Source organism: Trachurus japonicus, chromosome 19, assembly GCF_045865225.1.
Source record: "Trachurus japonicus isolate A0001 chromosome 19, Traja_1.0".
Classification (NCBI taxonomy): domain Eukaryota; kingdom Metazoa; phylum Chordata; class Actinopteri; order Carangiformes; family Carangidae; genus Trachurus; species Trachurus japonicus.
The window spans coordinates 70,876-96,754 of record NC_140925.1 but is presented as its reverse complement, the minus strand read 5'-3'; the positions used below and the strand labels follow the sequence as shown (position 1 = coordinate 96,754).

The following is a 25,879-nucleotide window of genomic DNA, read 5'->3' as shown; positions in this document are numbered from 1 at the left end:
ACAGGTGAAGGGACAGACAGGTGAGAGGACAGACAGGTGAAGGGACAGACAGGTGAAGGGACAGACAGGTGAGAGGACAGACAGGTGAAGGGACAGACAGGTGAAGGGACAGACAGGTGAAGGGACAGACAGGAGAGAGGACAGACAGGTGAGAGGACAGACAGGTGAAGGGACAGACAGGTGAGAGGACAGACAGGTGAAGGGACAGACAGGTGAAGGGACAGACAGGTGAGAGGACAGACAGGTGAGAGGACAGACAGGTGAAGGGACAGACAGGTGAAGGGACAGACAGGTGAAGGGACAGACAGGTGAGAGGACAGACAGGTGAAGGGACAGACAGGTGAGAGGACAGACAGGTGAGAGACAGACAGGTGAAGGGACAGACAGGTGAGAGGACAGACAGGTGAAGGGACAGACAGGTGAAGGGACAGACAGGTGAGAGGACAGACAGGTGAAGGGACAGACAGGTGAAGGGACAGACAGGTGAGAGGACAGACAGGTGAAGGGACAGCAGCTTCTCTGAGGAACTCATAGATTTATATGTAATTGTATAAAATTGTATTGTAATGTCTGTAAATATTTAGTGAATCCTGTTCCTGTCAATAAAGCTGTTTGAATTGAATGTGTTTGCACTCAAAAGACCATAATAGTTTCCCTCTGTCATGACCTCAGGTTGCCTTGGCGACAGACTAAGGCGTGTCAACAACAACAACAACAACAACAACAACAACAACAACACGTGTGTTTGATTGACAGTTTATTGAAAACAACAACAACAACAACAGCCAATGAAACATTAGAACACAAACACGACATCATCAGAACACTGACGGTCCAATCACAGCGCGGCAAAGAGTTCACTGAGGTTCATCAATGTCCACTCAACATGGGACACTAAAGGAGACAAAGTCTAAGGACAAAGTCTGAGGACAAAGTCTGAGGACAAAGTCTGAGGACAAAGTCTGAGGACAAAGTCTGAGGACAAAGTCTGAGGACACAGTCTGAGGACAAAGTCTGAGGACAAAGTCTGAGGACAAAGTCTGAGGACAAAGTCTGAGGACAAAGTCTGAGGACAAAGTCTGAAGACAAAGTCTGAGGACAAAGTCTGAAGACAAAGTCTGAGGACAAAGTCTGAAGACAAAGTCTGAGGACAAAGTCTGAGGACAAAGTCTGAAGACAAAGTCTGAGGACAAAGTCTTTTTTTTTTTTTTTATTTAAAGTATATATTTTTTTTGGCTTTTCATGCCTTTATTTGATAGGACAGTTGAGAGTGTGACAGGAAATGGGAGGCAGAGATGGGGGTAATGACATGCAGGATAGGGCCGTCCGACGCGGGACTCGAACCGGGGCCGCCTGCAGCGAGGACTACAGCCTCAACACATGGGGCGGGTGCTCTACCAACTGAGCTAAACACCGCCCCGTCTGAGGACAAAGTCTGAGGACAAAGTCTGAGGACACGGTCTGAGGACAAAGTCTGAGGACAAAGTCTGAGGACAAAGTCTGAGGACAAAGTCTAAGGAGGACAAAGTCTGAGGACAGACAGTCTGAGGACAAAGTCTGAGGACAAAGTCTGAGGACAGACAGTCTGAGGACAAAGTCTGAGGACAAAGTCTGAGGACAGACAGTCTGAGGACAAAGTCTGAGGACAAAGTCTGAGGACACGGTCTGAGGACAAAGTCTGAGGACAAAGTCTGAGGACAAAGTCTGAGGACAAAGTCTGAGGACAAAGTCTAAGGACAAAGTCTGAGGACAAAGTCTGAGGACAAAGTCTGAGGACAAAGTCTGAGGACAGACAGTCTGAGGACAAAGTCTGAGGACAGACAGTCTGAGGACAAAGTCTGAGGACAAAGTCTGAGGACAAAGTCTGAGGACAAAGTCTGAGGACAAAGTCTGAGGACAAAGTCTGAGGACAAAGTCTGAGGACAAAGTCTGAGGACAGACAGTCTGAGGACAAAGTCTAAGGACAAAGTCTGAGGACAAAGTCTGAGGACAGACAGAGACAGACAGAGAGACAGAGACAGACAGGTATTTTGTGCTAATTCTTTCTCAGGTCCAGTTCTGGTCCAGTCCAGCAGGTCTACGTCCGTCCACAACAGAGACCAGAAGATCCTGCAGAGGACGACGAACCTGCAGAGGACGACGAACCTGCAGAGGACGACGAACCTGCAGAGGACAAACCAGTCAGAACCAGAACCAGATCCACATCAGAACCAGATCCACACCAGGCCCAGGTCCTGGTCCAGGTCTAGTCCAGTTCTTCATCTGGTCTTCATCTGGTCTTCCGGATCCAGACTCTGTTCTCCTTGTATCGTCTCTTTAAGGAAGTGATGTGATGGTTGAACAGCGCTTCCTGCTCCTTCTTATTGTGTTGTTGTGATTGGTGTTGTGATTGTTGTTGTCCCGTCTCTTTAAGGAAGTGATGTGGTGGTTGAAGAGCGCTTCCCGCTCCTTCTTCCTGTTCAGGGCGCTGAACCTCTGGTCTCCATGGCAACGAGCACAGAACTCTTTAAAGGTCGATCTGCAGAGGACAGAGACAATGATGATGTCATCTGAACAAGTGAATGAATGAATAATGAATGAGTGAATTAATTAATGAATAATGAATGAGTGAATGAATTAATGAATAATGAATGAGTGAATGAGTGAATGAGTGAATGAGTGAATGAGTTTCGCCCCTTTAATCCCGGAACATCTCAGTGGGGTGGGGCAGTGTCAGGAACGTCTCCCTGCAGCTTGAGAATCCTTCCCCACGCTCTGTCCTTGTTTTATTGTGTTTGCGGATGTGGAATGAGCCCCGAGGGCCTGACCGCATACCGGACCGACTTGGACCCGACCGCATACGGACCGACTTGGACCCGACCGCATACGGACCGACTTGGACCCGACCGCATACCGGACCGACTTGGGGGTCCAGCTCGTTGCTTCCCCCTTGCTCTGCCTCCTCTGCCAGATCCTTGAGAGCGTTCCTCAGCTTGGATCCAGTGATTCCCAGGGACACCATGAGCCGCTGGGTGGAGGTTCCAGCGAAGCCTCGCCACCCGATTTCTGCTGGAAAAACGGTAGCCTTCCACCCTGCTTGCTGACATGCAGCTGCCAGATCAGTGTGCTTCTCTTTCTTCCTCTCAAAGGCAGCATCCATCCCTCCTCCTAAGGGACTGTCAGTTCTGCCATGATGATTGTCCTTGTGGGGATGGACCAAAGGACAACATCTGGTCAGAGGGTGGTAGGTGTAATGACCTGAAGGAACTTTAGCTGCCGGTCAAGGTCAGCTCCCATGTTCCACTCACCACCGGGGGAAAGAAGGGACCGCTGCTTTACGCTGCTGCTCTGGCTTGCACTTCCTTGCTGGACAAACTTGATCCGCTGCTGAGACATTAGAGGGCTGGCGTTGTTGGCTTCTAGCCTGCGTACCTCCAGGATTTCGGCTAGCTTGCGTAGCACTTTGTCATGGCGCCATCTGTACCGGTCCTGTATCAGCGCCTCCTTGCACCCAGAGAGGATATGCTGCAGACTTGGGTTGCTAGAGCTGCAGAGTTGGCATGTCTCCTCTGTGGGACTGGGAAGAGTCGTACGTGGCCCTTATGGTGAAGCTCAGCCTTGCTTGGGGCATCCTCCACATATCGGCCCATGTGATGGTTCTGCCGACGACCGCCTCCCACGTCGTCCATCTCCCTTGTTGTTGCTGGCTGACGGCTTTGATTTTGTAGCTCTCCTCTTCGATCTTGACGACTTCAGAGATCACCAGGTCTTTCCTTTCCTTGCTCGAAGCCTTAGACCACATCTTGTGTGCAGGTCTCCATCCGAAGCCAGACCTGCCTTGCTGCTGTAGCCCGACAACCTCTCGATGTTTTAGGCGGGTAATAGCCTGGTCGATGGCCTTAGCAGCGTCCCACTTGCGTCCTGTGCGAACTTGGGCCATGGCGTTTTGGACAGACGGGTCCGGTTAGCTTACCTTTTTCAAGCAAATGTGTACATTTGCTTGAAAAAGGTCTAGCACCAAAATGTTGCAATATAATATATTCTGCAAGTTGGCCATGTGTGTGGGAACTCTTCTTTTTCGAATTTGGACTTAATTGTCGGCCTCCGATGCACCTGCCTAAGAAATAGATGTGCGAAGATTTTAGTTTTTTCTGAATAAATGAATGAATGAACGAATGAATGAATAAGTGAACAAAGAGTGAGTGAAAGAGTGAGTGAGTGAGTGAGTGAGTGAGTGAGTGAGTGAGTGAGTGAGTGAGTGAGTGAGTGAGTGAGTGAGTGAGTGAGTGAGTGAGTGAGTGAGTGAGTGGTACCTGCAGGAGAGCTTGGCCTCCTCCAGCAGCTGTCTGAACTCCTCTCTGGCTTTCTGCTGTTTGCTCCTGTTCTCTCTGTTCTCGTCCTTCACTCGGCTCTTCACAAACTGCTCAAACACCTGCACACAGGTAACAAGGGAGCAGTGATGTCACCGTGACATCACACAGGTAACAGTGATGTCACCATGGTAACAGTGATGTCATGTGAAACACATCAATCCACAGGAACTCACCAGTTTCCTCTGGTCTGAGGTCAGCAGCAGGTATCGGGGGTCGAACACCATCTTGTGGAGTTCCTTCTCCCAGGTGGAGAACGCCGACACCTGTTGTCATGGAGACGATCAATTTATTACAAGTTATATTTATTACGTTGTGTGTGTGTGTGTGTGTGTGTGTGTGTGTGTGTTACCCCTCGCTCCAGCATCATCTCTCTGAAATGAGTGATGCGTCGCTCCAGTGGGACGAGAGACATCGGCTCCTCCACTCTGGAGAGAGAGAGAGAAAACACCGACCAATGACACGGCCTCGTCATGATGATGTCATCAGCAGGTCACATTCTGATTGGTTTAATTAAAGGGATATTCCGGCGTAAGTTTAATCCATGGTCCAACGCACCGTAACACCGAGTTAGACCCCCCCTCGAGAGATGAAGTCTGCTAACCGCTAGCTTCTCTAGTTGTAGCAACTTTAGCAGTGACCGCACCATAACAAACAGCGCAGTATACGGATCCACTATCCACCGATCAAAAAGCCACTTACAGCCACAAATAATGCTCAGAACAGCACCAAACGTCATCAACAGTACAAACAGGGTCCCATCCCATAATACGAGGCATCAAATCATCTGTTAGCTTTGCCTGGTTTCTATTGAAAAGAGACGAAAACAACTCACCCACTCTGCTCCAGTTATACGCTATGCAGCAACTTTCTGTGTCCAGCACAGAGTCCAGGCACTGACAACACACGTCTGAGGCCGACTGGCAGCACAAACATCTGGTTTCAGCACAGACATCTGGTTTCAGCACAAACATCTGGTTTCAGCACAAACATCTGGTTTCAGCACAGACATCTGGTTTCAGCACAGACATCTGGTTTCAGCACAAACATCTGGTTTCAGTGGCCACCGACAGACAGTGACCACCACACTGACCACTTGAGCTGCCCCTCTTTGACTTTACTCCTCCATTTCCTTCAGCTCGTCTTCAGTAAACTCGGTCTCAAACTGATAGTGGCGCCCATCGAAATGAAACCAGTCGTGTCCGTGATGTCTCCTTCACTAAATTAGACAGTCTCTTCCGGCAACGAACGGCGTCCTGATTGCGAACACTCTGTGAACACTCGATAATAACTTTTATAAACTGAGAGGCAAGATAAATAGGAACTTTGGCTGCATTATAGACCTTTTCAGAGAGTATAAACAAATACAGGTGTTACCAAGGATACTAATTAAGGCTCCATTCCATTTAGTGTAGCAGAGCGTTTTCTAATGAGCCACACCTGTCTTTGTTTATACGTATATATGGAGTAATACACACACATTCATCCTTGAGCTGCGGGACTCTACTTCACTCGGTAATCGCCTCCACGCCTGCTGACTACCTGTAACCATGGCTACAACAGCTGACTACCTGTAACCATGGCTACAACAGCTGACTACCTGTAACCATGGCTACAACTAGCAGACATCACAGATAGGATATGGGGGAATTAAGTGGTCAGTGTGGTGGTCACTGCCTGTCGGTGGCCACTGAAACCAGATGTTTGTGCTGAAACCAGATGTTTGTGCTGAAACCAGATGTTTGTGCTGTCGGTGGCCACTGAAACCAGATGTTTGTGCTGAAACCAGATGTTTGTGCTGTCGGTGGCCACTGAAACCAGATGTTTGTGCTGAAACCAGATGTTTGTGCTGAAACCAGATGTTTGTGCTGAAACCAGATGTTTGTGCTGCCAGTCGGCCTCAGACGTGTGTTGTCAGTGCCTGGACTCTGTGCTGGACACGGAAAGTTGCTGCATAGCGTATAACTGGAGCAGAGTGGGTGAGTTGTTTTCGTCTCTTTTCAATAGAAACCAGGCTAAGCTAACAGATGTTTGATGCCTCGTATTATGGGATGGGACCCTGTTTGTACTGTTGATGACGTTTGGTGCTGTTCTGAGCATTATTTGTGGCTGTAAGTGGCTTTTTGATCGGTGGCTAGTGGATCCGTATACTGCGCTGTTTGTTATGGTGCGGTCATTGCTAACGTTGCTACAACTAGAGAAGCTAGCGGTTAGCAGACTTCATCTCTCCAGGGGGGGGGGTCTAACTCGGTGTTACGGTGCGTTGGACCATGTTGGACCATGGCTTAAACTAATGCCGGAATATCCCTTTAACCTCACCTGTTTTTCTTGGAGCTGTGTTCGTGCTCATCATCGTCATCGTTACGATGGAGACCAGATGACAGACATCTCCCATCTGTCAGAGAGAGGACAGACAGGTGAGAGGACAGACAGGTGAGAGGACAGACAGGTGAGAGACAGACAGGTGAGAGACAGACAGGTGAGAGACAGACAGGTGAGACCGTGTGTCTTCTTCCTCTTGTGCGGCGGATCCTCGATGATGCGTTTGATGTCTCGTCCAATCAGATCGCCCGGTCTCTCCCAGACAGACAGGTGCATCGTCGGGTTGAAGAAGAAAACCTGATCGTCTCCGGTCCACACCACACACCTGGAGACACACACACACACACACACACACACACACACACACACACACACACACACACAGACACACACAGACACACACACACACACACACACACACACACACACACACACGTCGTCATGTTCGTCTCCAGGTGGATTCGAGCCGTTATCAGATAGTTGCTGTTTCCTTCAGTTGGTTTTGATCCTGTGTCGTCAAACTAGGTAACCAGGTAACCAGGTAACTAGGTAACCAGGTAACCAGGTAACTAGGTAACCAGGTAACTAGGTAACCAGGTAACCAGGTAACTAGGTAACCAGGTAACCAGGTAACTAGGTAACAGTTACACAGCCCCTAGGATGTAAATATTTAGTAAACACTTCGTAGTAACTCGCTCAACCTGATTCCTGGTAAAACTGGTGCAACACATTTTAATTTAGCGACGACTGAACCGTCTCCGTAGCAACATCCATGTTTCAGCTGTTAGTCTGGCTGCTCCGCCTAAAAAACGCTCCGGCCGTTTGGAATTCTTTCAACCAGTCACAATCGTTGTGGTCGGCGCCGTAGCAACGCCGTAGCAACGCCGTAGCAACGCCGTAGCAACGCCGTAGCAACGCCGTAGCAACGCCGTAGCAACGGGGCGCTTGCAAAACATTGCCGGTTGGAAACTGGATTTGGGTCCGCGGTGTAACGACGGTCGGCATGGCAACCGCTGACGGATATTTATTCTTCTGTTCAGTTCAAGACACGGATGTAAAACAGATCTATGGTTCAGTTCCTGTTGTTGTTTGTTGATGTTTCCCGTTGCCGGGCCGACAGCACGGAGGCTCGTTCCGACCAATCAGAGGCATCGCAGCAACGCGACTAACCTGGCGTTAACCTGCGTCTCCACGGTTACCATGGAGATCTGATCACATGGTCACAGTCCGTCCTCAGTGTCTTGGGTGCGTTTACATCTGGTTGTAATCTGATTGTAATCTGATTACTGACAACACCAGTTACTGCCCGGTTTATGACATCACAATAATATTATAATGATGTCAGTGCAGCAGTTACCATGGCGACCCGGGGACAGGGCTGGAGGCGACTGGACGTTTGTCTTTCCTTCCTCGTTCTGTTCCCTCGTTCTCCGTTCCTCCCTTAACACACACACACACACACACACACACACACACACGTCTTTCAGCCAGACTGAACCTCTGACTGGTCAAAGGGTCAAAGGGTCAAAGGTCAAAGGTCAGGACTCACCTGTGTGTTGTCGTCCAATCGTCTCTCTCTCCTCAGCAACAAGGCTCCGCCTCTCGTCCCTCGCTTCTCTGACACACACACACACACACACACACGCACACACACACACACACACACACATAAACAAACCGAGGTGAAGCCCAGAAGACTCAGAGAGACAGAGAGAGCCTCTTACTGTGAGTGAAGTCCGTCACTAAAGTGAATCTAGAAGAGAAGCTGGAGGTGAAGATGGAGGGATGACCTCGTTCCACCTGAAGGACAGAGAGAGAGAGAGAGAGAGGAAGTTAAATAGAGAGAGAGACACGTTGAGACGCTGTATGTGTAACATCCTTCTGCATGTCCAGAGGAAGGCCACAAACGATGCATGCAGGGCAGAATTAGGCAAATACCCACTAATAATCAAAATTCAAAAGAAAGAGCGATTAACTTTTGGACACATCTAAAACTACGTGACCAAGCCCTGCAATGCCCAGACCAGAGCAGCAGAGTGAGGACTCCTAGCAGTAGTTAGGAGCAGTCCTAGCGGTAGTTAGGAGCAGTCCTAGCGGTAGTTAGGAGCTCTCCTAGCAGTAGTTAGGAGCAGTCCTAGCGGTAGTTAGGAGCAGTCCTAGCGGTAGTTAGGAGCAGTCCTAGCGGTAGTTAGGAGCAGTCCTAGCAGTAGTTAGGAGCTCTCCTAGCGGTAGTTAGGAGCTCTCCTAGCGGTAAGATAAAAGGCTTTGTGAATACGGCCCAGAGCAGTAGAAACCTCTTTACCCGACTGGTCCTGAGGCTGAGACCACAGACCCCTACTGGCTCAGCCCAGAAACACAACACCTCACCAACCAGACCCAATCAGATCACTAAACAAGACTACATCACCTATTGGCAAACACCAACAGACACACAGAGCAGAGTGCAGTGCTATCTGGCTCAGTTACTACGGCAGCAGATGATCTGAGCACGGTGACTGAGTCCAGACTGAGTGAACGGAGCCTCAGCTCCACAGAGCAGCGGCCTCAGTCAACCAGAAACACAACTACACTTCCTCATCACATGGGGAAAATATACTATAAGTATTAGAGAAACATATTTTCCAACATTTGAATCAATAACAAGAGCTTTTTTTTTAAATGATCAGATGAGGAGAAACTGTCCATCCTGTTGGGGGAAGAACCAAAGACCAATAAACTAGCAGCTTCTCTGTCTCTGCTGCCGTAGACCGAGGGACAGACACAAACATCTGTTGTTTGTTGTTTTGTTCTTTGTATTTAAAGTGTTTATACATTTATTTAATCACAACACTTTACTGTAGATGTTGTTTTCTTTTATTGTGATGATTATTATTTTTAATTCCAAACGCTTGTTTTGGCAATATGTACAATGTTTGTCATGGCAATGAAGCTGTTTGAGTTGAATTGTACTGAATTGAACAGAACTGAACTGAATTGAAATGAATTGAACTGAACTGAACTGAATTGAGGTGAATTGAACTGAATTGAACTGAATTGAACTGAATTGGGGTGAATTGAATTGAACTGAATTGAACTGAACTGAACTGAACTGAATTGGGGTGAATTGAATTGAATTGAATTGAACTGAACTGAATTGAATTGAATTGAACTGAATTGAACTGAATTGAATTGAATTGAACTGAACTGAATTGAACTGAATTGAATTGAACTGAATTGAGGTGAATTGAACTGAATTGAACTGAATTGAGGTGAATTGAACTGAATTGAACTGAATTGGGGTGAATTGAATTGAATTGAACTGAATTGAGGTGAATTGAACTGAACTGAATTGAACTGAATTGAACTGAATTGAATTGAACTTAATTGAGGTGAATTGAATTGAACTGAATTGAATTGAGGTGAATTGAACTGAAATGAATTGAGGTGAATTGAACTGAATTGAATTGAACTGAATTTAATTGAACTGAATTGAACTGAATTAAATTGAATTGAACTGAACTGAATTGAATTGAACTGAATGGAATTGAACTGAATTGAGGTGAATTGAACTGAATTGGGGTGAATTGAATTGAACTGAATTGAGGTGAATTGAACTGAATTGAACTGAATTCGGGTGAATTGAATTGAACTGAATTGAACTGAACTCAATTGAATTGAACTGAATTGAACTGAACTGAATTGAACTTAATTGAGGTGAATTGAATTGAACTGAATTGAATTGAGGTGAATTGAACTGAACTGAATTGAGGTGAATTGAACTGAATTGAATTGAACTGAATTTAATTGAACTGAATTGGGGTGAGTTGAATTGAATTGAACTGAATTGAGGTGAATTGAACTGAACTGAATTGAACTGAATTGAGGTGAATTGAACTGAATTGAACTGAATTGAGGTGAATTGAACTGAATTGAACTGAATTGGGGTGAATTGAATTGAATTGAACTGAATTGAGGTGAATTGAACTGAACTGAATTGAACTGAATTGAATTGAACTTAATTGAGGTGAATTGAATTGAACTGAATTGAATTGAGGTGAATTGAACTGAACTGAATTGAGGTGAATTGAACTGAATTGAATTGAACTGAATTGAACTGAATTGAATTGAATTGAACTGAACTGAACTGAATTGAACTGAATGGAATTGAACTGAATTGAGGTGAATTGAACTGAATTGGGGTGAATTGAATTGAACTGAATTGAGGTGAATTGAACTGAATTGAACTGAATTCGGGTGAATTGAATTGAACTGAATTGAACTGAACTGAATTGAATTGAACTGAACTGAATTGGGGTGAATTGAATTGAATTGAATTGAACTGAACTGAATTGAACTGAATTGAACTGAATTGAATTGAACTGAATTTAATTGAACTGAATTGAACTGAATTGAATTGAACTGAATTGAACTGAATTGAATTGAACTGAATTGAGGTGAATTGAACTGAATTGAACTGAACTGAATTGAACTGAATTGAGGTGAATTGAACTGAATTGAACTGAATTGGGGTGAGTTGAATTGAATTGAACTGAATTGAGGTGAATTGAACTGAACTGAATTGAACTGAATTGAATTGAACTGAATTGAGGTGAATTGAACTAAATTGAATTGAACTTAATTGAGGTGAATTGAACTAAATTGAATTGAACTTAATTGAGGTGAATTGAATTGAACTGAATTGAACTGAATTGAATTGAACTGAACTGAACTGAACTGAATTGAACTGAATTGAATTGAACTGAATTGAACTGAACTGAATTGAATTGAGGTGAATTGAACTGAACTGAATTGAGGTGAATTGAACTAAATTGAATTGAACTTAATTGAGGTGAATTGAACTTAATTGAGGTGAATTGAATTGAACTGAATTGAACTGAATTGAATTGAACTGAACTGAACTGAACTGAATTGAACTGAATTGAATTGAACTGAATTGAACTGAACTGAATTGAATTGAGGTGAATTGAACTGAACTGAATTGAGGTGAATTGAATTGAACTGAATTGAGGTGAATTGAACTGAACTGAATTGAATTGAGGTGAATTGAACTGAATTGAACTGAATTGAACTGAATTGAACTGAATTGAACTGAATTGAATTGAACTGAACTGAATTGAGGTGAATTGAACTGAATTGAACTGAGGTGAATTGAACTGAATTGAACTGAATTGAGGTGAATTGAACTGAATTGAATTGAATTGAACTGAACTGAATTGAGGTGAATTGAACTGAATTGAACTGAGGTGAATTGAACTGAATTGAACTGAATTGAGGTGAATTGAACTGAATTGAATTGAATTGAACTGAATTGAATTGAATTGAACTGAATTGGGGTGAATTGAATTGAATTGAACAGAATTGAATTGAGGTGAATTGAATTGAATTGAACTGAACTGAATTGAACTGAATTGAGGTGAACTGAATTGAGGTGAATTGAACTGAATTGAGGTGAATTGAATTCAACTGAATTTAGGTGAATTGAACTGAATTGAACTGAATTCGGGTGAATTGAATTGAACTGAATTGAACTGAACTGAATTGAATTGAACAGAATTGAATTGAGGTGAATTGAATTGAATTGAACTGAACTGAATTGAACTGAATTGAGGTGAACTGAATTGAGGTGAATTGAATTCAACTGAATTTAGGTGAATTGAACTGAACTGAATTGAATTGAGGTGAATTGAATTGAATTGAACTGAATTGAACTCAACTGAACTGAATATAACTGAATTGAGGTGAATTGAACTGAATTGAACTGAACTGAATTGAGGTGAATTGAACTGAATTGAACTGAGGTGAATTGAACTGAATTGAACTGAATTGAGGTGAATTGAACTGAATTGAACTGAACTGAATTGAGGTGAATTGAACTGAATTGAACTGAGGTGAATTGAACTGAATTGAACTGAATTGAGGTGAATTGAACTGAATTGAATTGAATTGAACTGAATTGAATTGAATTGAACTGAATTGGGGTGAATTGAATTGAACTGAACTGAATTGAATTGAGGTGAATTGAATTGAATTGAACTGAATTGAATTGAGGTGAATTGAATTGAATTGAACTGAATTGAGGTGAATTGAACTGAATTGAACTGAATTGAATTGAACTGAATTGAGGTGAATTGAACTGAATTGAACTGAATTCGGGTGAATTGAATTGAACTGAATTGAACTGAACTGAATTGAATTGAACTGAATTGAGGTGAATTGAACTGGATTGAACTGAATTGAGGTGAACTGAATTGAATTGAACTGAATTGAGGTGAATTGAACTGAATTGAACTGAATTGAACTGAATTGAGATGAATTGAACTGAATTGAACTGAACTGAGGTGAACTGAACTGAGGTGAATTGAACTGAATTGAACTGAACTGAGGTGAATTGAATTGAATTGAACTGAATTGGGGTGAATTGAACTGAATTGAATTGAGGTGAATTGAATTGAATTGAACTGAATTGAGGTGAATTGAACTGAATTGAACTGAATTGAATTGAACTGAATTGAGGTGAATTGAACTGAATTGAGGTGAATTGAATTGAACTGAATTGAGGTGAATTGAACTGAATTGAATTGAACTGAACTGAATTGGGGTGAATTGAATTGAATTGAATTGAACTGAACTGAATTGAACTGAATTGAACTGAATTGAATTGAACTGAATTTAATTGAACTGAATTGAACTGAATTGAATTGAACTGAATTGAACTGAATTGAATTGAACTGAATTGAGGTGAATTGAACTGAATTGAACTGAACTGAATTGAACTGAATTGAGGTGAATTGAACTGAATTGAACTGAATTGGGGTGAGTTGAATTGAATTGAACTGAATTGAGGTGAATTGAACTGAACTGAATTGAACTGAATTGAATTGAACTGAATTGAGGTGAATTGAACTAAATTGAATTGAACTTAATTGAGGTGAATTGAACTAAATTCAATTGAACTTAATTGAGGTGAATTGAATTGAACTGAATTGAACTGAATTGAATTGAACTGAACTGAACTGAACTGAACTGAATTGAACTGAATTGAATTGAACTGAACTGAATTGAATTGAGGTGAATTGAACTGAACTGAATTGAGGTGAATTGAATTGAACTGAATTGAGGTGAATTGAACTGAACTGAATTGAATTGAGGTGAATTGAACTGAATTGAACTGAATTGAACTGAATTGAACTGAATTGAACTGAATTGAACTGAACTGAATTGAGGTGAATTGAACTGAATTGAACTGAGGTGAATTGAACTGAATTGAACTGAATTGAGGTGAATTGAACTGAATTGAATTGAATTGAACTGAACTGAATTGAGGTGAATTGAACTGAATTGAACTGAGGTGAATTGAACTGAATTGAACTGAATTGAGGTGAATTGAACTGAATTGAATTGAATTGAACTGAATTGAATTGAATTGAACTGAACTGAATTGAGGTGAATTGAACTGAATTGAACTGAGGTGAATTGAACTGAATTGAACTGAATTGAGGTGAATTGAACTGAATTGAATTGAATTGAACTGAATTGAATTGAATTGAACTGAATTGGGGTGAATTGAATTGAATTGAACAGAATTGAATTGAGGTGAATTGAATTGAATTGAACTGAACTGAATTGAACTGAATTGAGGTGAACTGAATTGAGGTGAATTGAACTGAATTGAGGTGAATTGAATTCAACTGAATTTAGGTGAATTGAACTGAATTGAACTGAATTCGGGTGAATTGAATTGAACTGAATTGAACTGAACTGAATTGAATTGAACAGAATTGAATTGAGGTGAATTGAATTGAATTGAACTGAACTGAATTGAACTGAATTGAGGTGAACTGAATTGAGGTGAATTGAATTGAACTGAATTGAGGTGAATTGAACTGAACTGAATTGAATTGAGGTGAATTGAACTGAATTAAACTGAATTGAACTCAACTGAACTGAATATAACTGAATTGAGGTGAATTGAACTGAATTGAACTGAACTGAATTGAGGTGAATTGAACTGAATTGAACTGAGGTGAATTGAACTGAATTGAACTGAATTGAGGTGAATTGAACTGAATTGAACTGAACTGAATTGAGGTGAATTGAACTGAATTGAACTGAGGTGAATTGAACTGAATTGAACTGAATTGAGGTGAATTGAACTGAATTGAATTGAATTGAACTGAATTGAATTGAATTGAACTGAATTGGGGTGAATTGAATTGAACTGAACTGAATTGAATTGAGGTGAATTGAATTGAATTGAACTGAATTGAATTGAGGTGAATTGAATTGAATTGAACTGAATTGAGGTGAATTGAACTGAATTGAACTGAATTGAATTGAACTGAATTGAGGTGAATTGAACTGAATTGAACTGAATTCGGGTGAATTGAATTGAACTGAATTGAACTGAACTGAATTGAATTGAACTGAATTGAGGTGAATTGAACTGGATTGAACTGAATTGAGGTGAATTGAACTGAATTGAGGTGAACTGAATTGAATTGAACTGAATTGAGGTGAATTGAACTGAATTGAACTGAATTGAACTGAATTGAGATGAATTGAACTGAATTGAACTGAACTGAGGTGAACTGAACTGAGGTGAATTGAACTGAATTGAACTGAACTGAGGTGAATTGAATTGAATTGAACTGAATTGGGGTGAATTGAACTGAATTGAATTGAGGTGAATTGAATTGAATTGAACTGAATTGAGGTGAATTGAACTGAATTGAACTGAATTGAATTGAACTGAATTGAGGTGAATTGAACTGAATTGAGGTGAATTGAATTGAACTGAATTGAGGTGAATTGAACTGAATTGAACTGAATTCGGGTGAATTGAATTGAACTGAATTGAACTGAACTGAATTGAATTGAACTGAATTGAGGTGAATTGAACTGGATTGAACTGAATTGAACTGAATTGAGGTGAACTGAATTGAATTGAACTGAATTGAGGTGAATTGAACTGAATTGAACTGAATTGAGGTGAATTGAACTGAATTGAACTGAACTGAGGTGAATTGAACTGAACTGAGGTGAATTGAACTGAATTGAACTGAACTGAGGTGAATTGAGACTGACCTGGACAGGTGAGACAGGACTGATGTCGATGCAGAGCCGAGAGGACGAGAGAGGTCTGAATACACAGGACTAGAGGAGAGAGAGAGAGTCCAGCTGTCAGAAGGTTGTCAGGGCAACAGAGTCTTGTTTACAGATGTGAGTTACCAGGGCAACAGTCTTGTTTACATATGTTACCTGTGTGGGCGGAGACCGTCTCCTCTCCAGGCTCCTGATTGGCTGCAGCCAGGCTTGTCTGTGCTGCTGATTGGACAGAACAAGAGGCCACGCCCCCTCGCCGCTCAGCGTGTGAAGCCACGCCCCCTCGCCATCGGCTCCACCTATCACGTGACCAGGAGGGAAAGCCATATTGTTCTCTCTCGCTTCAGCATTTACAAAACAAATGTAGTTTTGTCGTAGCAGAAACTACAACACTTGACAACAGGTGTGTTTCCACAGCAACAGGTGTGTTTCCACAGCAACAGGTGTGTTTCCACAGCAGGAGTTCCTTCTTCTTTATTGAAGCCCCGACATGAGAAATTGTTCCGAAAAAAATTAAATAAGTCTATATTTTAAGCTTGTTTGTAGCGGAAGCTCCCAGTGTCTCAGTTCACTGCTCTTCCTCTGTCGACACAGGAACAATTTCTCATGTCGGGGCTTCAATACCAGAGGGACGTTACAGACGAGCAGCATGGAGGTATCTGGATGTTTTCTGGTGTGAGCCCCGTTCTCAACCGTCATATGGACATGCACTGCTACGCCGAGACCCCCTGTAACTCAGAGAAGCCACGGAGGACTCTGAAACTTCTCCCAGCCCTTAGTCCACATGAGGGGGAGGAGATCATGAGGGACATTTGAATCTTGGGTGAACTATCCCTTTAGCTCTCTTCTTCCCGCCGTGAAGACGCTCATTCCGGGGCTTTCTCTTGGTGTCGTGACCAATCAGCACCGAGAAACCTCAAGCTCCACCCGGAGGTTTTCATGGCCGATCTGAGAAGTTTCCCCGATGCAGGGACTCGTACACACACACACACACACAGCCGCACACACACACACACACACACACACAGCCGCACACACACACACACACACACACACACAGCCGCACACACACACACACAGCCGCACACACACACACACACACACACACACACACACACACACACACAGAGTCAGTTCGGTACATCGACGTCTCCGGGGTAAAAACCTCCAATTAGTTCATTACTGCTGATGGATCTCTCACACACACACACACACACACACACACACACACACACACACACACACACACACACACACACACACACACACACACACACACAACCCTTCCCCAGACACCTGAGAGGAAACAGCTGATGAAGCAACAAAAGGGAAAAAGATGAAGAAGAAACAAGGACAAGGAAGACGTAATAAACTACTGATGATGTAATAAACTACTGGTGTAATAAACTACTGATGTAATGAACTACTGATGTAATAAACTACTGGTGTAATAAAGTACTGATGATGTAATAAACTACTGGTGTAATAAACTACTGATGTAATAAACTACTGATGTAATAAACTACTGATGATGTAATAAACTACTGGTGTAATAAAGTACTGATGATGTAATAAACTACTGGTGTAATAAACTACTGATGTAATAAACTACTGGTGTAATAAAGTACTGGTGATGTAATAAACTACCGGTGATGTAATAAACTACTGGTGTAATAAAGTACTGGTGATGTAATAAAGTACTGGTGATGTAACAAACTACTGATGTAACAAACTACTGATGTAATAAACTACTGGTGTAATAAACTACTGGTGTAATAAACTACTGGTGTAATAAACTACTGATGTAATAAACTACTGATGTAATAAACTACTGGTGTAATAAACTACTGATGTAATAAACTACTGATGTAATAAACTACTGGTGTAATAAACTACTGATGTAATAAACTACTGATGTAATAAAGTACTGGTGATGTAATAAACTACTGGTGTAATAAACTACTGATGTAATAAACTACTGATGTAATAAAGTACTGGTGATGTAATAAACTACTGGTGTAATAAACTACTGATGTAATAAACTACTGATGTAATAAACTACTGATGTAATAAACTACTGATGTAATAAACTACTGATGTAATAAACTACTGGTGTAATAAACTACTGATGACTAATAGTAACAACCATCATCACAACATTGTTCATCCACCAATAAACTGATGGATTTCAGTGAAACTCTGTGAAACACATGGATCATCACAGCAGCTTGTAGGGTTAGGGTTAGACTGACACACAGACTGACATCATCCGTGTTAAAAACCAGCGTTAATACATCCATGCGTTTACTGTAACTATGACAACGACTGAAAACCATGGAAACGTAAACGTACAATTCCATCAAACCGGCAAAACTGGCTTCTGGTTCTGACCATAGATGACGTTGGGAAACTTGTGGATACCTGTATGTATCTATATACACCTGTATCTATTTATAAAACGGAAAGGTGAAATCCGGCGATCTGATTGGTTGTTAACCGTGGTATAATGAGCAGTTACCACGGCTACTATTCTAAAGCCTTATCACAGCGTAGGCTATCACTCCGCCTCAGGCACGTATGACTGGTATGAATGGAAGTTGTTGTCATGTATCCATGACAACGGACTGTTGCAGTCCGTAGCAACAGACAGTCGATGTTTTTAGGATGTTAAAAATGTAGTAAAGTAGTGTAGTTGACATGTTGAAGGTGAACTTTGACCTCCAGAGGGTTAACAATGGTAGAGGGGACTGAGCAGTGACAGAGCTACTTGGAGCTAACGTCTGGACAGCTGGGAACAGAAAACTACATGTCCTCTTTCATATTGTCATTATTGGTAATGTAATGGTTTAAATATGCTGTTAAAACTAAAACAAGGGTTCAAAAACTCACATGGTTTTACTAAAAACAGTAAAAGGGAAGAATGGTATTATAATGATTTAATTCATTAAAGTACATGATTAAATCAGTAATGATGAAGGTTTAAGAAAAGTGGATTAAGGTTAAATTCCAGATGATATGTTGATCGAGTGATCCATTATCTACTGTTTTGGTCTGTGAGACAGGCGAGCATAGAGTGACAAGTTAGAGTGACAAGTTAAAAGGGTGTAAAACACAAGTAATTATCTATTTTATTTTAGAAAAGCTCTCTTAATATTATTTATGTTGTTTCTCAAGTGTTTCATCTTATAAGTTGTGTTTCTGAAAGCTAATCCTAAAAGCACCTCGGGTGTTCGGGGTTCGATTGCTTTTGCCTGAGCTGAAACGGTAGGGGGGAAGGACGGTGTTTCGCTCGTCCATTATTACACTGGACGTGACTGACGATACACCGTGTCTGTGTGTATTCATTATTATTCCCCTTTACAGGTAAGAAACGTAAACAAAAGCAGCTGTAACATGTGTTTAAATGTTTTATGTGTCACGAAATATGAGTAGAGAGTATATAAACGGAGTTTGAAGTCACTTTTGAGAACTATTTAGTTTCGTTTATGTCAATGCTAATTCCACCGTAGTTTCTTGCTAGCTACGTCGTGCCGTGTAGACGACGTTGGTTCAGAGGTACAGTTATGTTGTTTATTTACAACGTCAGACATTTAATGTGAATATGTTAATGATAAACGTGTTGCACCGTTATTCTTTTCTGTTTATGAGTGAATGAATGATAGTAACTTCCATTTTGCAGAATGTAGGTTTGGTTGTGAATATTCCACATGATAAAATGTGAGATACTTTCGTTTATATTTGTACAGAAGCAGATGTAAAAGTGAGTGAATATTATCACACGAGTTGCTGTGTATTGAAAATACAGTTAGTCAATTCTGATTTAATACACTGTAGAGATATATTTTATATTTCCAACGCAATGCTTTATTTCTTTTACTGAACTATATATTGACAGAACAGGTGCTTAAACAGTTTTGGTTTATTAACAATGTACAATGCTGTGAAGAAGGTTGTGAACTATTGAAAATACATTATTACACTGGACGTGACTGACGATACACCGTGTCTGTGTGTATTCATTATTATTCCCCTTTACAGGGGCGTAACATTTTCTGGAGGCACCGCTGGGATTGGGTGAGACGAGGTACGACTTCTGCCAGCCACGGACGTCGCCAGCTCTCATTCAGTCCCCTTCAACTTACCCAGGCCAGCAGCATCCATTGGCTTGTACGGTGGTGGTTTAACGTCTACAACAAGAGCACAAGCAATCTGAGGTGAACTTCAAGCACCAGGAGCGCTATTGCTGATGTTTAGCACGCAAATTACTACTGCTACAGAGCATCGAGTTGCTGCCGCAAGGAAAATGGAGTCAATTGAGCTAGAGACATTGCAGTTGGAAATACTTGAACTTTTGTGTACACTGCCAGCAGACAATTTAAAGAAAGTATGTGACTTCCTTGGTATTGCTGGAGAAAAATCAGAGCATGTAGCAGGAAAGAACAGAGCATCATTAATCACATTGATAAGTAATCACCTGCAAAGAGAAGAATTACAAGAACTCGAAGATATGGGAATATCAGAGCTTCTCTTCGCAAAAGACAAGGTAACTGAGCTCCATGCTGAAGTAGCTTTGACTGAGCACTTAGCTAAGCTTCAAGCAAAAACAGATGAAAATAAAGATGGACAAGACAAGACACAGGTCACTACACCACAAGAAAGCAGACCTCCACAGTTAGAGCCACTGCCTTTTACAGGGAGTAGTTATAGCGGAAGTGAACACAAGTCTCAGGTCACCGCAGTCATCCACACTGCGCCAGTCTCAGGTGCAGGTCCAGGTCAGGCTCCTCCCCCCTGGCACAAAGAGTTTAAAATTTCAGGACAGATCGGAGAACCAGGACAAAAAGATCGCCTCACATTTTCCAGCCTAGCACGACAGTTTGAGCATGGCCTCCTAAAGGGCTTTCCTGAGACTGAGATTGTTGATGCCGTCATAAGGGCCATTGTTCCAGGAATGCAGTTACGCAGTTACTTAGAGGGGAAAAGTGACCTCAGACTACCAACACTTAGGAGGATTCTCCGTTGTCATTACCAAGAAAAGAGCGCCACAGAATTATACAAACAGTTGTCATCAGAAGTTCAGGGCACAAAAGAGACACCTCAAAACTTTCTCATCCGTGCTCTAGATCTAAGGCAGAAGATTCTGTTCGCCTCACAAGAGTCAGAGTCAGGACTAAGATATGATCCAGTGCTAGTACAGAACATGTTTCTTCACTCAGTGATGACTGGCTTGCAGAATGATAACATCAAACGAGATCTACAGCCATATCTTGAACAAGCTACTGTTTCTGATGAACTCCTGTTTGAAAAACTGAATACAGCATGTGCTTATGAAAGTGAAAGGCAAGACAAGAGGAAAATGACAACACCACAGCGACCTGTAGCCGTTCACTCTGCTCAGTCTGACCACAGCCCTGCAGAAAAAAAGGAGAAAACAAGTCAGCCGAGTCACAGTAAGAATCAAATTGATATTCTTTCAGAACTGCAGGAAATGAAAGCTAGCATGTCTCTCTTAAAGGACCTTAAAGCTGAAGTGGCTTCCATCAAAGAGTCAATGCAGCAGCCGTCTTATCCACCGAGGCAGCACCCGGATCCAGCTTTCCCACCAGATTGCACTCCTCATCAGCTAGCACCAGTCCACCATGGCCTGCCACAGAGACACTGGGCTGCTCCTGCCCCTGCAGCACAACATGGTTATCCTCAGCTCAACCAAAGGTTCGCCAGCCAACGCCCTCTCCCCACACCTCCACCACGTCGTAGAAGGAGATGTTATGCTTGCGAGCAGGAGAATCAAGAAGACTGCAGACACTGCTTCAGATGCGGCAGTAATGAACATTTCGCCGCCGGCTGCAGAATGGGCAGATCAGGTAATTTCAGAGGGAGTGCTTTAAACGGGCCAGGGTTACCCCAGCGGGGCAGGGAGTGACCACATCATCAACAGCGCCCCAACTTTGCGTACACTGTGGTGCACATGGAAGAAACGTGAGGCTGAGGCAATGTTCAGCATGTAAAGGTGTGTTATACTGTTCCAAAGCATGTCAACATGAACACTGGATGGCCCACAGAAATAAATGTTCAACAACCTCATGTAAAACAGTCAGAGCCACAACACGAAAAAGAAAACACATTAAAGTTGCTCCTCTAGTTGGAAATAAATACCTCATTGACTGCCATATCCAAGACCAGCAGGTTAGAGCTTTGTGGGACTCTGGATCACAAGTGACTGTGGTGAGTGAACGCTGGAAAACAGAACATTTATCACATGTAACACTGAGAGACATTTCTGAGATCATTGATGCTAATGACACTTTAAATCTTGTTGCTGCTAATGGTGAAGACATGCCATACGTCGGATGGATAGAGGTGACATTCAGATTAGCTGCAGAAGGAGTCCCCACAACAGAGGTCGTCGTTCCCACCCTGGTGATTAAAGGTGACGGTCTTGCACGACCTATTATTGGCTCAAATGTTATTGGACTGATTGTTGATACTGAGCTACAGCAGAGTAACGCCACTGATAAACAGCAGCTAATTAAAACTGTCCAAGCAGCTTTTCCTGGCTTTGAGATGGATCATGCTGAAGTTTTTGTGGAGCAAGTTACAGCTGAGCAGCGATCACATGAATATGTTGTCAAGACGACCAGAGAGCGAGTACATGTCCCCAAACACACATCTGTAAAAGTAGACTGCCGTGTTTTGACAGCACCTTCACAAGTTGAGACAACACTGATGTTTGAGCCTAGTGTTGACCCACAGTGGCCAGAGGGACTTGAATTCACCGATACTCTTGTGACACTGGAAAAAGGGGCAAAACCATTCATAATTGTGGATGTGCAAAACCCAACAGACCATGACGTCGTGCTCACCGGCAGAACTGTTATTGGGACAGTGCAGCAAGTTCAAGCAGTTTATCCACCGACCATCTTCGAGCGATCCTGCGCCTCTCCTCCAGTAACAGTGAGTAATGTGACAGTAAGAAATGAACAAACCTGTTGTGGTGAGTGGGATCCCCCAGTCGATGTGAACCATCTCAGTTCATCTGAAAAAGAAATTGTTAAACAAATGTTAAGAGAAGAGTCAGGTTCTTTCTCTAATTCTGATGATGACATTGGCTGTATTGAGAATTTGCGGCTTTCCATCTCACTGAAAGACACTGAGCCTGTGGCTAAAACTTACATCTCTGTGCCAAAACCACTTTACCAGGAGATGAAGAGCTACTTACATGACCTCATCACACAAGGTTGGGTGCGCAAATCAAACTCACCTTATGCATCCCCCGTTGTGTGCGTTCGTAAAAAGGATGGAAGCTTACGCTTGTGTATAGATTACCGTGAGTTAAACCACAAGACTGTACCAGACCGTCAGCCCATTCCACGCGTGCAGGACATTATGGACGGCTTAGGGGGGCACTCATGGTTTTCGCTTTTAGATCAGGGGAAAGCCTACCATCAGGGCTTCATGGCAGAAGAGAGCCGCCCCCTCACTGCTTTCGTGACCCCCTGGGGTTTGTACGAATGGATCCGAATCCCCTTCGGCTTGATGAATGCGCCGGCTGCCTTCCAGCGGTGCATGGAAGAGTGTCTGGAAGGGATTCGAGATCAGATTTGTATTCCATACCTCGATGATATTCTTGTGTTCAGTCAGTCGTTTGAAAGTCATGTTGAAAATGTCAGAACTGTGCTGAGAAGATTAAGAGAATATGGCATAAAGTTGAAGCCGGCCAAATGTGAGATGTTTCGTCGAGAGGTTCGCTATCTTGGGCGTGTTGTTTCATCAGAGGGAAGTAAAATTGACCCTGCTGACACCATAGCTGTCAGAGCTTTAAAAGACAAGCAGCCAACCACAGTGGGAGAATTACGAGCCATCATGGGTCTCCTCAGTTATTATCGTCAGTACATTCGTAATTTTTCTCAAATAGCAGCCCCTCTGTACGACCTCTTGAGAGCCCCTGCTGATGCACAAAAGACTGACAAACATAAAACAAAAATGAGACAGATGAAAAGGAGACACAGTGGAGCGTCCTCCAACCAGCCCATTGTATGGACAGGAAAACATCAACACTTGCTTGAGGAACTTTTGGATCATCTCGTGGAGCCGCCAATACTTGCTTTTCCTGATTTCAGTAAACCCTTTGTTTTACACACAGACGCGTCCAACCTGGGCCTGGGGGCCGTCTTATACCAGCAACAGGAAGGAAAAATGCGAGTAATTGCATACGCATCCCGGACTCTCACAGTATCCGAGAAGAATTACCATCTACATTCCGGAAAACTGGAGTTCCTGGCCCTAAAATGGGCCGTGTGTGAAAAATTCAGGGACTATTTGATCGGCTCATCATGCACAGTGTATACGGATAATAATCCGCTCACTTATGTTTTGTCCACAGCAAAGCTAAACGCAACTGGATGCAGATGGGTTGCTGAATTAGCGGATTTCCACCTCACCATACGATACCGGCCAGGAAAGGAAAATGTCGATGCCGACAGTCTTTCGAGGATGCCAGTAGACATCGACACCATGTTGAAAGACTGCACTGAGGAATTGTCATCTCGGTCAGTACAAGCAGTAGTACAGTCAGTTGAGGACCCAAGTCCAAGTTCAGTGTGGTCCATGGCTCTGTCTGCTCAGTCAAATGACATCACAAAGTCAAAACATCAGCCTCTCTTGCCTGCAGAGATTTGTCAAGCTCAGAAGGAAGATAAAAATATCGGCCCAGTGATTGAGTGTCGTCAGTTAAATACAAGACCTGATAACAAACAGTTAAAATCATTCAGTGCACAAAGTAAAAGACTGATGCGTGAATGGGAAAAACTCACCTTAGATGATGATGGCATCCTGCGTCGAAAAACAGCCACACGAACACAGCTTGTTCTGCCAGAAAAGTACAAGACAACTGTTTTGAAAGAACTACATGATGACATGGGGCACCAAGGAGTCGACCGCACCACTTCATTGGTAAGAGAGCGCTTCTTTTGGCCTCATATGCAGCAGGACATTGAACATTATGTGGCTCGAAGCTGTTCGTGTTTGAAACAAAAGAAACCCAGCCGAGAGATTAGAGCACCACTAACCAACATTGTCACAACCCAGCCCTTTGAATTAGTCTCCATTGACTTTTTGCATCTTGATAAGTGTTCAGGTGGTTATGAATATGTATTGGTTATCATTGATCATTTCTCAAGATTCGCCCAAGCTTATGCCACCACCTCTAAGTCGGCAAAAACAGTAGCGGACAAGCTTTTCAATGATTATGCATTAAAGTTTGGCTTTCCTCAGCGCATCCATCATGATCAGGGAGGTGAATTTCAAAACCAGCTCCTCTCACAACTGAAGCAGACTTCTGGAGTGCTAGGCTCACGAACAACGCCATACCACCCTGAAGGAAACGGCCAAGTAGAGCGTTTCAACCGAACACTCATACAGATGCTCAGAACACTGACAGAGAGAGAGAAATCGAACTGGAAGGACTCATTGAACAAGTTGATTTTTGCATACAACTGTACAAAGTGTGAAGTCACAGGCTTTTCTCCCTTTTATCTCCTTTTTGGGAGGACTCCAAGACTGCCTGTCGACATCCTCTTCCGTCTGACACCAGAAACAGGTACACCTGACCACAGAGAGTACATGCGAAAGTGGCGTGAAGGGATGCAGGAAGCCTATGAAATAACAAAGAACAGTGCAAGAAAATCAGCTGAACGAGGAAAAAGAAACCATGATCGCAAAGTAAGGAGCTCAGAGCTGGAACCAGGAGACCGCGTCCTTGTTAGAAACTTGACCCCAAGAGGAGGGACTGGCAAACTACGCAGTCATTGGGAAGAAATCATTCACAAGGTCGTTCGCCGAGTAAACAAAGATGCTCCAGTTTATGAAGTTGTACCGGAACAAGGAAAGGGGCGAGATAGCAGGATATTACATCGCAATCTCTTACTTCCGTGTGACCATCTGCCTTTGGAAGTTCCCCTAAAAGTTGCCAGATCACGGAGGAAAAGCCTGAAACAGACAGATGAAGGAAAAATCAGTACTCAGACTCAGCAAGAGGATGACAGTGATGAGGATTCAGAGGATGACTGGCTCTATTACCTACCTCAACAGCCTCTCCAGGATGCACA

The 25,879-nt window shown here is 42.9% G+C and overlaps 1 protein-coding gene across 1 annotated transcript; it reads right to left on the bottom strand.

The window, feature by feature from the left end:
- Nucleotides 1-2,316: 2,316 nt before the first annotated feature.
- On the bottom strand, nucleotides 2,317-16,100 carry tcerg1l (transcription elongation regulator 1 like). Its single transcript, XM_085762146.1, has 11 exons — nucleotides 15,930-16,100; nucleotides 15,756-15,824; nucleotides 8,396-8,471; nucleotides 8,222-8,288; nucleotides 8,029-8,127; nucleotides 6,842-6,996; nucleotides 6,669-6,744; nucleotides 4,702-4,777; nucleotides 4,526-4,615; nucleotides 4,293-4,411; nucleotides 2,317-2,518 (listed from the first exon to the last, which is right to left on the bottom strand). Exons 1-11 carry the CDS (start codon nucleotides 16,098-16,100, stop codon nucleotides 2,317-2,319), a joined length of 1,200 nt encoding a protein of 399 aa, XP_085618272.1.
- Nucleotides 16,101-25,879: the final 9,779 nt, after the last annotated feature.